The sequence below is a fragment of the Esox lucius genome, chromosome 17 (genome assembly GCF_011004845.1).
Source record: "Esox lucius isolate fEsoLuc1 chromosome 17, fEsoLuc1.pri, whole genome shotgun sequence".
Lineage (NCBI taxonomy): Eukaryota > Metazoa > Chordata > Actinopteri > Esociformes > Esocidae > Esox > Esox lucius.
Window position 1 is genome coordinate 20,348,136 of NC_047585.1, and position 16,261 is coordinate 20,364,396.

General features: G+C 42.9%; 1 protein-coding gene across 7 annotated transcripts in view; it reads left to right on the forward strand.

Annotated features, from left to right (window-relative positions):
* Nucleotides 1-250: 250 nt before the first annotated feature.
* The window catches only part of magi1b (membrane associated guanylate kinase, WW and PDZ domain containing 1b), a 130,238-nt gene continuing 114,227 nt past the window's right edge, over nt 251-16,261 (forward strand). For all 7 annotated transcript variants that reach the window (XM_010881723.5, XM_010881722.5, XM_010881726.5 and 4 more), the window contains exon 1: nt 251-1,069. In XM_010881723.5, the coding sequence (XP_010880025.4) occupies nt 772-1,069 (298 nt within the window). In that variant the 5' untranslated portion in view covers nt 251-771. The remainder of the gene's footprint in view (nt 1,070-16,261) is intronic.

Sequence of the window (16,261 nt, forward strand, 5' to 3'; positions counted from 1 at the left end):
GATGTTTAAAAAATTATGGATAATGTTAGTTTATATGTACATACGCTAATATATATATATATATATATATATATATATATATATATATATATATATATATATATATATTTATATATACGTTTTCAAAAATACTGTACTGTAGATTAAAAGATTGACATGGCGGCGCGTTAGGACCCTGTAATAGGTATAGCCAGGATATCCCTCTGGAGCCCAGAGGGAAACAGGACGCATGCGCTAGTTTTACTATCAGCACATCCCGATCGTTACAGCAACACTCAGAGTGGATGAAATTTACAAAACACACGACAACAGTACCTTGCTTAAAGGAGCCGTGATCGATGTGGTACCGCAATCAAACTCAGCGTGTATTTAAAGAAAACCATCCTTGGCTTGGATTTTGAACGGAACATATTCAAAGTGGTTTTCTTAAAGAATTGAGCCAGGATTAACAAGTGGAGACATACGTTAATGTGGGACTCAGCCGCAGAAATATAAAAAGGGATTAGCCTACTTGGCAAAGGTTAAGATGAGAAAACAATATCTGTAAATTAGGACCAGCTGCTCAGGACTTCTACAGAAGTGGTCCATCGGACAAGAATGGCTTGATTTTGTATGTTAATGATGGGCAGATTTTGACAGCAGCACTCATGCTTCAGGGAAAGAAAAAGAAAGTTTGTAGTGTCTGAGTTGGATGTTATGTCCTGAGACACGTTTTGTTGTCTATATTGTTATTATTCGGCAAAACCACGTGTTTGGTGACAGATATTCACCATGTCCAAAGTGATCCAAAAGAAGAATCACTGGACCACTAAAGTTAACGAGTGCGCGGTCCTAAAAGACGCTCGCGGTGAGTTGAATGTCCCACTGCTCGGTGGCGCGGAGAATGGCGAGTTTGCCTACGTCGGACAAGTTCACGAGGATATCGTGGTTTACAAAAGTGGAAAATTAACCGAGGGGGAGTTGATATTGGAAGTAGAAAACCTCTCGATCTCTGGGTTGCCCCTGTATGATTTACAGACAATAATAAAGAATTGTAAGGGCCCCATCAGATTCAAAACAGTTCGACAAGGTAAGTGATGACACAGCGGCACCAGCGCTTTCCATAGCGCCTCATTCAACCACTGAGTGATGTAGGAAAGGGGACGAGGCACCAATATGTTATGTAATAAGTTACCTAATTATGGCCTAAATATTTGTCCACTTTTCAGAACCATTACGGTTTTTGGTTCTATGTCAGATAGGCTATAGGCAACATAATTTCAGGTGTGTTCATGTACGTTGAAATTCAGTTTTGCTGATAATCAATATATTAACTAATTTAAATGAGTACTTGGGTCATATATTTAGCTGTAGCCTACCCATTAGACCTATCAATAAGACAGTTATTGATAGTTGACTGCATCTGAACCTCAATACCACCATGGTGGAGATGACAACATTAACATCAGCATACATAAGGCAGCTCCGGCCAGTGTGTTCATGGTCAACTTAACTTAGCCAGGCCATGTTGTTTGATACTAAGCCAATGTGACAGGGACCCAGTGTGTCTGCTTGCTCGCTGGCTGGCTGTTAGGGATGCTCAAAGCCACAGAGATGTAATTTCTGTCAGTGCCATTCTGGGTTCTGACTGACTGAAAGATGAAAATCACAGATAGACATATCTGGCAGAAAATAAGAAAAACATACTCTTGTCTCCCCCATTTTGTTTTCTTGATAAAATTCCGAGCATATGAGCCTACTGTATCCCAAATCAAAAACCACTTGACGGGCAATCTGGTGACTACCTAAGTTATGTTTCACGAAAACAACATCTGAACAACAACATCTTATGTTGATGAGCCCCCCACCCTGTGTCTGGGCTGTTAGGAAGACTGTGCCCATCCTGCCCATGTTCGTACAGGGACAATATCAGGAAGCTGGCCAATCAACTCCACTGCATTGAATCCCAGAGCTCCACCGGGCCCATTTCCAGATCCTGTTTGTAAGAAGGGAGCACAGATAGCACAGAGAGAGGGATGGGAGAAAGGGGTGGGAGGCCATGGCAATATAGTCACACATATCCCCTTTCAGCTTTTAATAATAATGTCGTTCAGGGAACTTTCTCCCTAATTAGGCTCAATTGGGGAAATATGTTTGGATACCTGGGCCATCTGTTGCCTACTTTCAGATGAAATATTCAAATGGTGCCTTCAAATGTTCTAATGCATCGGCGGTTTTCCCTCTGTTGAATGAATGACATCACATTGGTTGTCAGGGGAACATTTTGGTATTCCCACTTAAGTTCAAGGGTCAGGTTTCCCAACTTCTGTCTTCCAGTACCTCCAACAGCACACATATTAGTCATTGCGGTTTACAATCTCCTTGGGTTCCACTCATTCAGGGTTTGATTATTAGGCAGAACATATAATAAGGTGTGCGTGTCTAGGGCAACAACAAGGATGTTTACTTGTAGAGGTATTCTAGCTGGAGTTGGGAAAACACTGAGGTATAACATATTTGAGTGCTGACTGTGGCATCTGGCTGGCCAAACCTTCATGTGTGTAATACTGTGGTGGGACTGATCACACAACATAGTGAGCTGTCTTTGTGTACTACATGATGTGGCCATGCTGCTGTATTGACACAGTCAGTAGCTCTGGGAAAATCATTAACTGGATTATGTAAGTGTGTCCAACTGTTAATGTGTGAAATTTTGACACACATTCCCACACTACCTGCTTTGTTGAATGGCGTGCTTCCTGCTGGATTCTAGAAAGAAAGAGACATGATGTCTTTGACGTTGTTGTAATAACCTTTTGAGTCTGTGACCTATTCAGTCAAAACACAGAGGGAACGGTTTTCCGGACAAGGATTAAGCCTATAAAAGCAAGCCCAATGGAAAATCTCCATGAATATATTTTGAGGGACAGAGGTTGCAAATTATTGTTGTCATCTCCAAAGTTATGATAAAATAAACTGTGAAAACACCTGGAAAATGTCTAAGAACGCTCCTCTCGAGAAAAGTACATTTTATAAATAAAGCACATGGGGGGGGGGGGGGTATATGACCAATATACCACAGCTAAGTGTTGTCAGGCACAAAAGATTGCAGTGTGCTGGTTGAAGCACTTGGCTGTGGACTATTGGCCATAAACCTGCATTTCAAGATATTTTGTCATTTCTGGCCCTTATGAGAAGGGAAGATTAGTCGCCAGCTGCTTTAGCAGTAAAGCACAGTTCAACATAACACAGCTCATAATACGGTAGAGATCACATTTATAGTTCATCCCCCATCTCATGTACATGAACTACATAGCTATGAGTCTATGACACGTTTCTACACAGTACCAGGACTTCACAGAATGACCATTAAGAAGTCACCCTTTTTCCCACAATTGGAACACACATTTTCCAATTGTGTTTTACTACAGTGTTTGGGTTTCTTGGGATAGATTATCACTTTTTCTGTAACTAAACTTCCCATCTGCACGGTTGCTGAAGTGGCCTGAATGTTTTAGTAAAATGTTTGTGGCAGTTTTGTACTTAAAGTTGACATATACTACATGATATGGTTCTACAACACATGATTTCATTCATGGTAGATATGATTACCTCATTACGTTTATTATGCGTGAAGTCAGAAGTTCAGATGAATTCTGATGGAATGCAACAATGTTATATGGTTTGTTAAACTCAGAAGTAAAAGAGTGAGTTGTAGTATTACTGTTTACATGGAAAGCCCCTAATTAACATTATAATGACAAATAGACAAAAATAATACAGTATTAATGAGAGCAACTCCATTGCTCTCAATTCCATGCAATAAACGATGCCTTAAGATGGATAATAAAACACAATTAAATAAATCATGAACTTGCACTCAAAATATGAGAAATCTAACCTTTGAAGTAAAATAAACAATTATTGTCACCCGTTCACAAAGTACATTGTGAAACATCCCCTTGCCCAGTCTTCTATCATGTTTGATGAGGTGGGAGGACACATGCCAAAGGATCTGAGAGCATTAGTCCATGCAGATCCTTCAGAGTCCTTGGTCCTTGCTTGTGAACTCTCCCTTTAAGCCAAATCTACACCTTTTTATTGGGTTTTCAGTCAAGGGACTGGGATTGCTGTTCCAAAAGCTTGATTCTGTGGTCATTGACACATTTTTGTGTGCATCTGGAGGAATGCTTTTGTTCATTGTCCTGCAAACCAACCTCTGGCCTAGTTACAAAAAACTTGGTAACCCAAAGATTCCACCATCAGCAATTATTTTACGGTGATACATGGTAAAGTTTTACCTCTGGATCCATCCTCCTCACTGTGAGTGGGGGCAATATACAGTCTGGTGCTTTTCCAGACAGGTTCATTACAGCTCCAGTTGATTTAAACTTCTTATTTATTGCTACAGTTTGTCTGTCTGTCTTTGTCAACAGGAAAAGTAAAGCCAAACTGTTCATTTACGTTTTAAGCTTCACCCACATTTCTGGCTAGCCTAATGAATGATGCTGGCTCAGCAGATTCGAACCGCTGAGCCTGCAGAAGGCAGAGGTTTTTTGTATTAAAATGTGGACATAACTGGTCCTATGGCTCAGATTTAAATTCTAAGTGTATTCTGTAGGTGAAGAAGGCCTCATCCTCAGGCTTTGCATGTGGAAGTGTTTATTTCCTCTTTCTCTTTGTGAACCCACCCTTGGTCTTTGTATAATCTGGAAGCAGTGGACCAGTTCAACGTTTGGTAATCAACATGTTCAGGCTTCATCACTGGGTTTAAAATGTGTGTGTGTGTGTGTGTGTGTGTGTGCGTGCGTGCGCATGTGTGTTTACTGTATACTGTATGCACATAGTGTGTGGGTGCTGTGTAGAGGGTTGTTGTGGAGTAAACAGCAAAATGCTGATGTCTCTCTACAAATTCACCAGCAACCCTCATTACTTTGCTAAAATGGAACACACTATTTCTCAAATTGAGAGTTCTCCCTTTCTCCAACTGATTGGCTCCACTGGAGCCCTTCATGTTAAACGTTAAAACGTGATCTTGTTCCCTGGCTGTCAGACTGAGAGGCTTGTCCCTGAAGACTGGGGTCTGAAGAGGTTCTGTTTCCCCAGTCAATCACTGGATTCAAAAACTGTGCTTGTCTTAGTCTGCCTTGTTACTGTTAAAATGTACACTATAGCTGTAGGGTTAGAGCTCCTTTTTATCTGTTTTAGAGGTGCTGTTAGAGCTCCCAGTAAATCTTTGGGATAGAGCTCGTAGGGTTAGTATTAGAGCTCCCATTAATCAGTCTTCGGTTAATATTAGAGCTCTCTGTTATCAGTCTTAGGTTTAGTGTTAGTGATCCTAGTTTCAGTCTTCAGGTTAGTATTAGACCTCTCAGTTATCAGTCTTCAGGTTAGTATTAGACCTCTCAGTTATCAGTCTTCAGGTTAGTATTAGACCTCTCAGTTATCAGTCTTCAGGTTAGTATTAGACCTCTCAGTTATCAGTCTTCAGGTTAGTATTAGACCTCTCAGTTATCAGTCTTCAGGTTAGTATTAGACCTCTCAGTTATCAGTCTTCAGGTTAGTATTAGACCTCTCAGTTATCAGTCTTCAGGTTAGTATTAGACCTCTCAGTTATCAGTCTTCAGGTTAGTATTAGACCTCTCAGTTATCAGTCTTCAGGTTAGTATTAGACCTCTCAGTTATCAGTCTTCAGGTTAGTATTAGACCTCTCAGTTATCAGTCTTCAGGTTAGTATTAGACCTCTCAGTTATCAGTCTTCAGGTTAGTATTAGACCTCTCAGTTATCAGTCTTCAGGTTAGTATTAGACCTCTCAGTTATCTGTCTTCAGGTTAGTATTAGACCTCTCAGTTATCTGTCTTCAGGTTAGTATTAGACCTCTCAGTTATCTGTCTTCAGGTTAGTATTAGACCTCTCAGTTATCAGTCTTCAGGTTAGTATTAGACCTCTCAGTTATCAGTCTTCAGGTTAGTATTAGACCTCTCAGTTATCAGTCTTCAGGTTAGTATTAGACCTCTCAGTTATCAGTCTTCAGGTTAGTATTAGACCTCTCAGTTATCAGTCTTCAGGTTAGTATTAGACCTCTCAGTTATCAGTCTTCAGGTTAGTATTAGACCTCTCAGTTATCAGTCTTCAGGTTAGTATTAGACCTCTCAGTTATCAGTCTTCAGGTTAGTATTAGACCTCTCAGTTATCTGTCTTCAGGTTAGTATTAGACCTCTCAGTTATCTGTCTTCAGGTTAGTATTAGACCTCTCAGTTATCTGTCTTCAGGTTAGTATTAGACCTCTCAGTTATCAGTCTTCAGGTTAGTATTAGACCTCTCAGTTATCAGTCTTCAGGTTAGTATTAGACCTCTCAGTTATCAGTCTTCAGGTTAGTATTAGACCTCTCAGTTATCTGTCTTCAGGTTAGTATTAGACCTCTCAGTTATCAGTCTTCAGGTTAGTATTAGACCTCTCAGTTATCAGTCTTCAGGTTAGTATTAGACCTCTCAGTTATCAGTCTTCAGGTTAGTATTAGACCTCTCAGTTATCTGTCTTCAGGTTAGTATTAGACCTCTCAGTTATCTGTCTTCAGGTTAGTGTTAGATTTCATAGTTGTCTTAGCTTCCGCTTTCTTTAGTCCACCCTAAGCAGCACTGGACATATCTACTCAATAGGCCTCTTCTTATTCCCGTGTTGTCAATGTGGCTGTCTTATAATCTGAGACATATTTGTCAGTCGCAGTCCAGTCAGAGTTTGCATAACCCTGTGCAGATGAAGTCTCATGGCTGAGTTTGGGTTTGAGCTTAATGGAAGTGAGCGTTGAACTGATACAGCAGGTTTGATTAAAGCTGTCCCATCTGCATAGACGGCAGAAGCCACTTGAATTGTACATTTTCATTCTGTTTTCTCACACACGGTTCTTCAGGCTGTTCATTTGACCATACAAAGTCATGTTCTTCACATCCAACGCCTCCAGGAACCTGGTAATGTGCATGAGCTGAGCGGGGCAGAGGATGACGCATGCTGACATGGCAAAGCCCCCTGTCAGTTCTGCTGTTATTTACAGCAATGTAACGTAACATTAGGATGTCTCCAACAGGCAGACTGCTACCAGGAAGTCAGCTGATATGAGCTCAAGCGCATCTTCAGTCTGATAATAAAAGTGTCCAGGTCGAGTGAAAGGTTATTGATCAGATTCCACAAACCTCATGTATACACACACTTTCCTTATGCTGTTGTCATAAAATATGAAAACGTAGTCGTCAAATGTTAAATCTTAATTACATTGTGTTTGTTGTTGCATTCAGTCAGTCCAGTCCTGTAAAAAATGTTTATTTATCCCCATTTATTTTCCTTTTTTCTTTACCTTTAATTATGCTAAGCCTAGACCAGCGCCCTTGGGTCCGATTACACAAATCTCATTAGCTTCTGCTGTTTGCCCCCCATTTCTCTATCTCTCTATCTCTCTGTCTCTCTCTCACACACACTCTCTTCTTGGGGATTTGGGGACAGGCCAGTCCCGATTAAGAGGATTATACAGACATGGTTGTCTTTTCCACAATAGCCAACAGACTGTACTCACACACACATGCCTGGTGGTCCTGTTTTTGGCCTGGATGCCCACTGTGGCGGAGGGGCACAGCACACACTCCACAGGAATCATCAGGACTCTCCTCTGGCATCCCGTTTCTTCATCCTCCATGGCCTCTTCATCTCTCTGTCTTTCCCATGCTGACTCATAACAAACACCATTTCTAATAGGATTTTCATGAGTTCTGGATTAGTTTCTGTATGTACAAAATTGTATTCGTCACATGCTCCATCAACAACAGGTGTAGACTGACAAGGGAATTCTTACTCACTGGCAATAATCCAAAAATGCGGTTTTAAGAAGTATGAGAGTGAGAGTGATTGAAAGGAATACAACAAATATATGTAACCAAGTGTTAGCACTTGTTGACAGGACAGAATGACAAACGAAAACAGATTGGGATAACAAGAACCCGTTCTGATGCAACATGTGTTTGTGTTTTGTAGGCCAAGTGGACTTCCATCTACCATCAGCATGTTTATGGTATCTGTCCAAAAAAAATTAGGATAATTGATGTTTGTCAAAATCCCCCATTGGCATGCAGTCAGAGCACATTTGACTTTTATTTCCACCCGAATGTCATTTATTAATCAGAGCAGTTCTGATTTCGACCCTCCGCAGTCACTATTAATTATCTAAATAAACGTGTGTGTGTGTGTGTGTGTGTGTGTGTGTGTGTGTGTGTGTGTGTGTGTGTGTGTGTGTGTGTGTGTGTGTGTGTGTGTGTGTGTGTGTGTGTGTGTGTGTGTGTGTGTGTGTGTGTGTGTGTGTGTGTGTGTGTGTGTGTGTGTGTTAGGTATTACTGAACACATGTGGACTGAATGTCCCAAAGAGTATAGTGAAACCAGAAAAAATTTGACTCATTGGGACCTTTCGCCGGTCCCAGTGAGTCAAAAGTCAATTTCCGGCTCAGGGTTTAGGTTTAGGGTCAAACTTACAATTGATTTTATAGTTAGAATTGGGGTTTCTTTAAGGTCCAGGTGATGTTGGTTAAGTTTAGGGTTAAGGTTAGGCATTACATCTAGGTAAAGTTTAGGCATAAATGTTACTTTATTGAGGTTAAGGTTAGGTTTAAGGTTAGATTAGGTTAGGGTTAAGATTAGGGAAAGGGAGCATGCAATTACTATTTTCTGGTCCCCATGAGGGTAGCTGTACAAACTTGTTGAGTTGAGTCCAAATCTCCCATGTGGAAATGTAGCTCGCTGTTATTCAGACCAGCATTGGATTGCTTTGATGGAGAAAGCATGTGTTGTTGACTGGAGACTGTTGTGTGATAATCCACCATGGTGTTGTTTTTACCAACATGTACTGCTGGATCGTACCTACATGTGGCCTAAATCTACATCAGCAGGAGCATATAATACATGGTCCCAAATACATGGTGGTAGTTAGCCGTGGTAATATAGCACACTACTGTGCTGTATGGTTCTCTCTAGAACGTCATTGTAGGCGTGTTGTTCGGGTCCACTCTAGCATGGCCAGATTGTCAGCGCTGTCACCTGATTGACAGTGATGGGGGATGTCTGTTTTAGTGACAACTCCCAACAGGAGTGGAGTATCGCTGCAGATGCCAACAGGGGCACGGTGAACTGTTCAAAGAGCTGTTCCCGTCAGTCAGGCATTTCAAGAAACCAGCCCCCTCTACTACAGAACGTGTCCCCTCTCCTGTTAGGAGTATTTCCTAAGGGAGTTCGTGGTTGTTGCCAATGATTGTTTGTTGTGTCCTTTGGCCTCTGCCTAATACACTAATTGGAAACATTGCATTTCATGGAGACATTCTGTTGTGCAGCCTTCCCTGAGGGAGGAGGGACAGCCCTGCCCCCCGCCCTCCCCCCCGCCCCCCCCCCCTCCAACCGAGGGCAGGACCCCACCCTACACATAACCCTATGGGCCCGTACACACATCGTATGGAGACTATGAAAACAAGGATATTATGACTGACGTAATGCATGATGTCAATGATGTTAATTTCCCAGCCTTTACTGTTTGTTCTACTTTTTCTCCATATCCAGCAGAGAGGCCGATTGGCTGAATAACAAACTGGGTGAAGGCTCCTGGCCAATCACTGGCTGTTATGAAACCTTTAATATGGGCAACGGTTTTTAGCTGTTAGTTAAATATCATGCACACGCACGTACACACAAACACTTGCACACACGCACGTGCGCACACGCACACAGGCAGATACATGTCTATTATCTAAATCAGACTGCAGGGGATGTTTAGGGCACCTACACGATGCTGTAATGGAATTAGGCTGAGACTTTCAAACGTATGCCAAGAACAAAACACTGATTTTAAAGATTAACAAACCATATATCTTTATGCACGATACTACCTTTAACCATTTTGTACAGCCACAATTTCCAACAAAATCTTGTTAAATCTTTGCTCTAAATTGAGATTCAAATTGGATACCTTGAATGAGTTCTAGTTTTTTACAGAACAGCAGGACACTGGCCCTTCTGGTGTGGGGACATGGAGTACTGCTGCTTTCTGTTCTACCTTGACTTTAATGTTGCCTTTAGATTTGGGTTTGGTTCTGCTTTTCATGGTCACCATGAAGCTGAGGATGAATGAGGAGATGCCTGTTACTGTATACAGTGGTTGTGTCTGATGGAGAAGGCATGGTTAAACTGATTCTAGCGGTGGTTGTGTCTGATGGAGAAGGCATAGTAAACTGATTCTCCACAGCTTTAGCTTGTCAGTCCCAATTACCTTTCTGTTTGATAGAAGCTCTCCAGTGAGGCCTGTTTTAAGTCCTGCCGTATAGAGTAGCCTACATTTGTTTCCTCCTGAAGTATTGCTAGCCCCCCCCCTCAGCTATAAGTAGAATGGTAAGGTAGCATTGTCCTACTTCTGGATGGAGCTCAATTCTGGCAGTTCACACATTTGTTTAGGCTAATATTGAAGCGTCTTTAAACACTGATTGTCAAACAGAACACATTCAGCTGTCAAGTTTTGAAATTGGATCTCTTAGCCAATCGCATCATGCGCGCCCGTGTGCAACATCAGCAAGCCTTTTCGTAGCGGCTTCTCTGTCTCTGTCAGGCCCTGAGGCAAATGATGTCCCCACTCAACGCACCCACGCAGGAGTTGACAGCTCCTGTACCTGTGATGTATTGCCATGTTCTGTGTAATTCTACATAGACAGGTCTCTCTGATATGCTGAAGCCTAGTTGGTAATGAGGGAAGAGAGACGGCTGGACCCAGACAGATGCTAGACATACTCGGTGTCTTTTGGCTTCTTTAAAAGCCCATGAATTGAGGAAGAAATCAAATCCCCCCCCCCGGTTTTATAGAGCAGTGCTGGCGCCACCACAGCATTTCATTCTAGTTATTTTGCTTTCTTTTCTGAACCCCATTTCTCCGGTCCCACTTGTGTGCTGAGCTCATTGTTTGTCATTGCCACACTGTGCCGTAGTAAAGGACAACAGGCTTGGCTGTGTTGGCGGAGGTGTGTCTTGGTCAAGCTCCATTACACCAAGCATTGAGGACCTCCGGGTTTTCCCCTAAAGGTGTATTTGAAATGACATGTTGCTCTGCAGCTGAAAGGCTGCCTCTTCATTCATCTCTGGTGCGAAGCGAGGAAGATAATGTGAGGGATTTTAGGGTGACTGTCTCTCGCTGCCCTACACAGACCCTCCCTCCTCTGTCCCCTGTCTCTTTCTCACTATAGTCTGTCCGCTCTGTCTCTCAGTCCCTTTCAGGGGGGAGTGGCGCTTCCTGAGCCCTTTGTCCGAACTACCTCTGTCCACCCGATCTTTCCCTCCACTGGTTGACAATGCTTTGACATTTCTATCACGCCGTTGAAAGGATGTGGGGCTGGTCGTGATCATTTTGAAAGCAGCGTCCAGTTGCATGAAGCAGTTGTGGAGAATAGGCCAACATTCTCACTGTTTGAAAACAGACATCTGAAAGACTTTTATTTTTACAGTTTCTACATTTTGTTTGAGGGTCCAATAGTTTATTTTTTGTAAAGAATTATTTTAACAAAATTCATGATGGTTTAAAGTATTTAGTGATTATAATAATCAAATTGAATTCCACGATCAAGTAAAACTGAGTTTAACTATGCTGTAAATTGATAGCAACTGTCAAGAACAGTCAATCTCCTTGATTCCTTGGCTTTAGAAGGCCATAGACAGAGACCCATTCCTATCAGAGTTACATCTTGTTTTTCAGCTAACATCATTGCCTGAAGCAACACTTATGTATGTTCCTTCATAGATCAGTTTGAACAGTCATAAATTGTAGTCAGTTCCTGGGCGACACCCCCCAAGTTGGGATAATGTTTTAACTCACATGAGGGGTGTCCCTAAGGGCTGTCAAACAATGTGGTAAAACAATATTCATGTTGGCCTTTTAAGGAATGGAGGGCTCCATGCTGGCTAGAGGCCACTGTTCTCAGAGGACAGAGCAGGGCTGGTCACAAGGAGCACCATTCACACACCTGGAGTATCTAGAATCCAACCCACCCAGTTCAGCCAGTTTAGGCTCTACTGCCTATTCTCTGACGTAAGATGGGTGTTCTCCTGGAAGTGTTTAAAGAATGACCGCTGTCAACTGGTTTAGAAGAATGTTCAACTAAATCATATAACCGCTTGTGTTCTAATCCAGTCATTTTGGTTATTACAGCTCTTGGTCTTATTCGATATGTTCACCACCTCAGGCTGTAGTGTGAAGATCTGACAGGCCCTTGGTTGAGCACTGCACCTATGACTAACCCTGAGATGGCTATAGTCCAACTGTCACTGTGTGTGTGTGTGTGTTGACACTGATTCACCTGTTCCCAGAGCAGAGCCAGTCCAACAGGTTAGAGCGAAACTGCTGCATACCGTTCTTGCACATGTCTACAGGTGAAGGGGTGGGGCTCTGGCAGGATGCCAGTGAACAGGTGGGTGGAGCAACGCTCCATGGCCCAGTGGCCGAGGAAGTGTGATGACATGGAGATAACATGTTCCTTTCTCTATCCTTTCCTCCCTTTGAATGTAAACGACAATTTAACCACTGTTGGTCAGCTCTCCGAACCCAACCAATTAGAGGCCCACTCTGGCCAGGCGTTTTTGTTTTTCTAAAATACACTATGACATATTTTGTGGACATTGTGCTAGAAATGCTATCACCTTAATTAGTTTCTCTTACTCTTATCATTTCTGAACTGGTCCCATTGCCCTATTGCCGCGACCAGCAGCCCCACAGCGTGGTGGCCAGCTGTACCCCGATATCCCTTCCTCCCTGCCCTTTTCTGTCTTTCTCCCTTCACCTCTCTCCCCCAGCCCCAGCTTCCCTCCTCCTCTCTTCCTCTGTTTCCCTCCCCTTTTCGCTCCTTCCCCCTCCCCATTTCGCTCCTTCCCCCTCCCCTTTTCGCTCCTTCCCCCTCCCCTTTTCGCTCCTTCCCCCTCCCCTTTTCGCTCCTTCCCCCTCCCCTTTTGCCACAGGCACAAACCCTGGGTCTTGTCCATCCTGGGCTGACTGTTGGATATTTCTGTAATGATCCTTTCCAGTTTGCTTCCAGCCTTGCCAGGCTAAACACACAACGCTCAGACACACAGCACTTGGAAGGCCATCTACAGACACCCTGCCTGCCCTCCTGACAGGACCTTAAGAAGCCTTAAATTCCTATATTGGCATCTGCAGCGATAGAAGCCATCACTATTACTATATTTAAAGTAACTAGAATAGCTTCGGTATGGCCTTCTAAGCTAGTTCCTCTTGCCCTGATGGTATTAGATATTACGTTGTTAACCTGTCATTTGTATGGATTTAGTTTTACAGCCAGGTGCATAATTTACATTCCCATTTTGCAAATGGATGCAGAGAGGCTAGATTGAGAAATCCTTTTAAGTGGTGAAATACATCCATCTGTATGAAGCACCGATGCTGTACAGTATCATGCAGTCTATACAGTAGGCTTTAGAGTAAATTAGGTTGTGACTCTGCCGACTGCTCTGGAAGATAAGCTGGTCAGGTTCCTCTTAAACCAGCATTAGCGGCCCAGCTTCATTAATCTATGAACATGGATGAGGGAGCTCCAGGAGATTTGCATGTTAACCATGGAGCAATGTCAAGGTGTGTTTTAATAGTGACTGTAGTCAGATGATTTGATCGGTCTACTTCTCCCGGTTCTTTATGACACATTTGAATTGTTTTGACAGTGAATTACATTTATTGTGTCAGGGTTTGATCCACTTGTGGAGGTTCAGGGAGATGAAGACGGAGCCCATCCAGCCTGTCTCCACCCGACATGGCTGCCATGCAGATCATCACTGTCCTGGTGTTGGAGGAGGAAGCGTGCGGACCGGTCTAAGAGCAGTCATTGCGATGAATCGATTTTGTGCCTAAAGGGAAAATGATTTCACAGAAGCCAGTGGGAGACTACTGGCTGTCCTAACAAATGATGTCATGTCAAAGTCAGCCATTGTACGAGCTGAGGAAAATGAACTGCTTTGTTCTTACTGTGTGATGTCCGGACATTAAACCACAGGCTGTCAGGTCTGCTGTGTGGGGTGACTAAGTGCATGCAAATATGGCTATGCTGGCTTTGTGAGCAGCTGCACAAGTTTGTTCAAGGCACAAACGAGCGAATGAAATGGGTCTTGGCTCTAGTTTCATGTGTTTACTTTGTACAAGTGTTCTGTGTTGTAACTCAGGGTACTGAGGGTATCTGACACCCTTCTGATGCTTCCTTACCCAGGAAGTGTCTATACGTTATGAGCTTCTAATGAGCTCACAGACGCCCACGCTGCCGCGCGGAGGCACTATTACGCCAAGGCAACCGTGTTAGATTACTCACCCCATAGGCTCGGTGGGACATGTAGTTTAGAAGGGATATGAACGTTCAGTTCACAGGGAAATGGATATGCAGTTTAGAGGGCATATGAACATATTTTAGAGGGGATATGGTTACCCTCTTAGCTATTTACGCTATCTCCTACATTGTTACATCTGAACATTCACACAAGCATACCAAAACGGTGTAAGGGCTGATTAGAGCCTCCAGGGGCCCCTTACAGTGAGTGTGGAAGGTTGCCGCCTCCAGGAATACGGTGGAATCCCATAAGGACTGCGTTACCTATAAGCTTGTGCAGTCTAACCCCACCCCCCCCCCAAAAAAAGATGACTCCTGCATTTGTTCATGTCTGGTTATGAGACTTGACACATCCTAAATGGAATACCTCATACATTGACTGTTCAATTGTCAAAGAGGTTTATTTCTTGGAATAACAAGAGAAGGGATTCACTAATTGGAATTTCTTGTTTGTTTCATTAACTAAAAGCCCTATCCACTCTATTGAAGTCAAAACGTCAACATTACAGGCAAGTGTGTAGGGCATAGGGGCCGGAATGGGATGTGCTGCCTAAAAAGTTTAGTCTCTACAATCAGAATTCAGAAAAAACATCCGGTAGTGCCCCCCCCCCACTTCCTCTTCCAGACATGGCTGAAGATAAGCGAGAGCAGAGAGAGCGAGAGACACAGATTGTCCTGCTTAAAGAGCATTGTTATGGTTTGTTTACCCTGGTTCATTCTGCCTAGCTAAACAACAGTTGTACCAAGAGTTATTTCTGGCTACCTGCGTATACATAGTGCGAGATAAACAGCCAGAGGTCAACAGTCATGGCTGGTTGAACCTATTTATAGGCCATAACTTTGTTGCGCAGAGTTAGTAGACCTTTGTTGCATATTAATCATGCAAAGGTCATTTCACAATGCTTTGTAGAATTTATGGTCCTAACATTGTTCTCCATAAACAGTTACCCATGTTAACTGGTACAGCATGTTGACAATATTCATTAATTTATTTTAATGAACCTCTTGTATACATGCAGCTGCTGTCATTTGTTTTTGGTTGGGTCCAGTTCAGGTCTGTTGGATTCACAGTGTTCTCTGTGTCTGGTCTGGCTCTGATATCAGTTATTGTTAGTGTTTGACGGCAAGCCCTAGGTCTGAAGAGTTCCACCTGGAGTTGAGAAAAATCACACAGCTCTGTAGTGTAGGTAGTTTTGATGTGTGTGTTTGTGTTTGGTTGTGTAGTACAGCAGCTCTGTCGAGCAGGTCATTGTACTGTAAAAACTGGCTCCACTTCCATCAGCTCACTGTTGACCGTGAAGGGAAAGTGTTCTTTCAGAGCCTGTTCTTGAACTCAACAGAACACATCTTCTCCATATCCTTTTTCTGACTCTGCTTAGTTTTTTGGTAGGGTAGACATTTACTCAGTTACATTTAACAACGTTGTTTTTCTCTCTCGCGCGCTCTCTTAGTATTTCCCTCTCTGTTTGGATTTGGTGAATTTGAATGCTCATTTGTCAGTATTTGTCTTCAGATTGATTGGTGGCTGCTGGTACTGTGGACTGCTTTTCCAGTGAGATTCATTAGAGCATTCACACTCATGGTGCACCTTCAGAGAGCCCAGTGCAGATAGACCCCCAACCCCTTTTCACCACACATTTCCCCTAGAACTCACATGACCAGGCATCTACAGCTCCAGACCAGAGGGGTTAAAGAAGGGTTAAAATTAAGAGACCACTGCAATTTGAACACTTATGTTCCTGACTCAAAACTTTCCTTTTTGACTTTTTTGGAAAGGAAAGAAAAAGGTGCAGTGGTCTCTTATTTTTTTTCGGAGCTGTATTAGAGAGGCTGTCTGGCTGAGGGTGAGACTTTTTGGAAGAGGAGCACATTATTGCTGTCTGCCTGCATGTC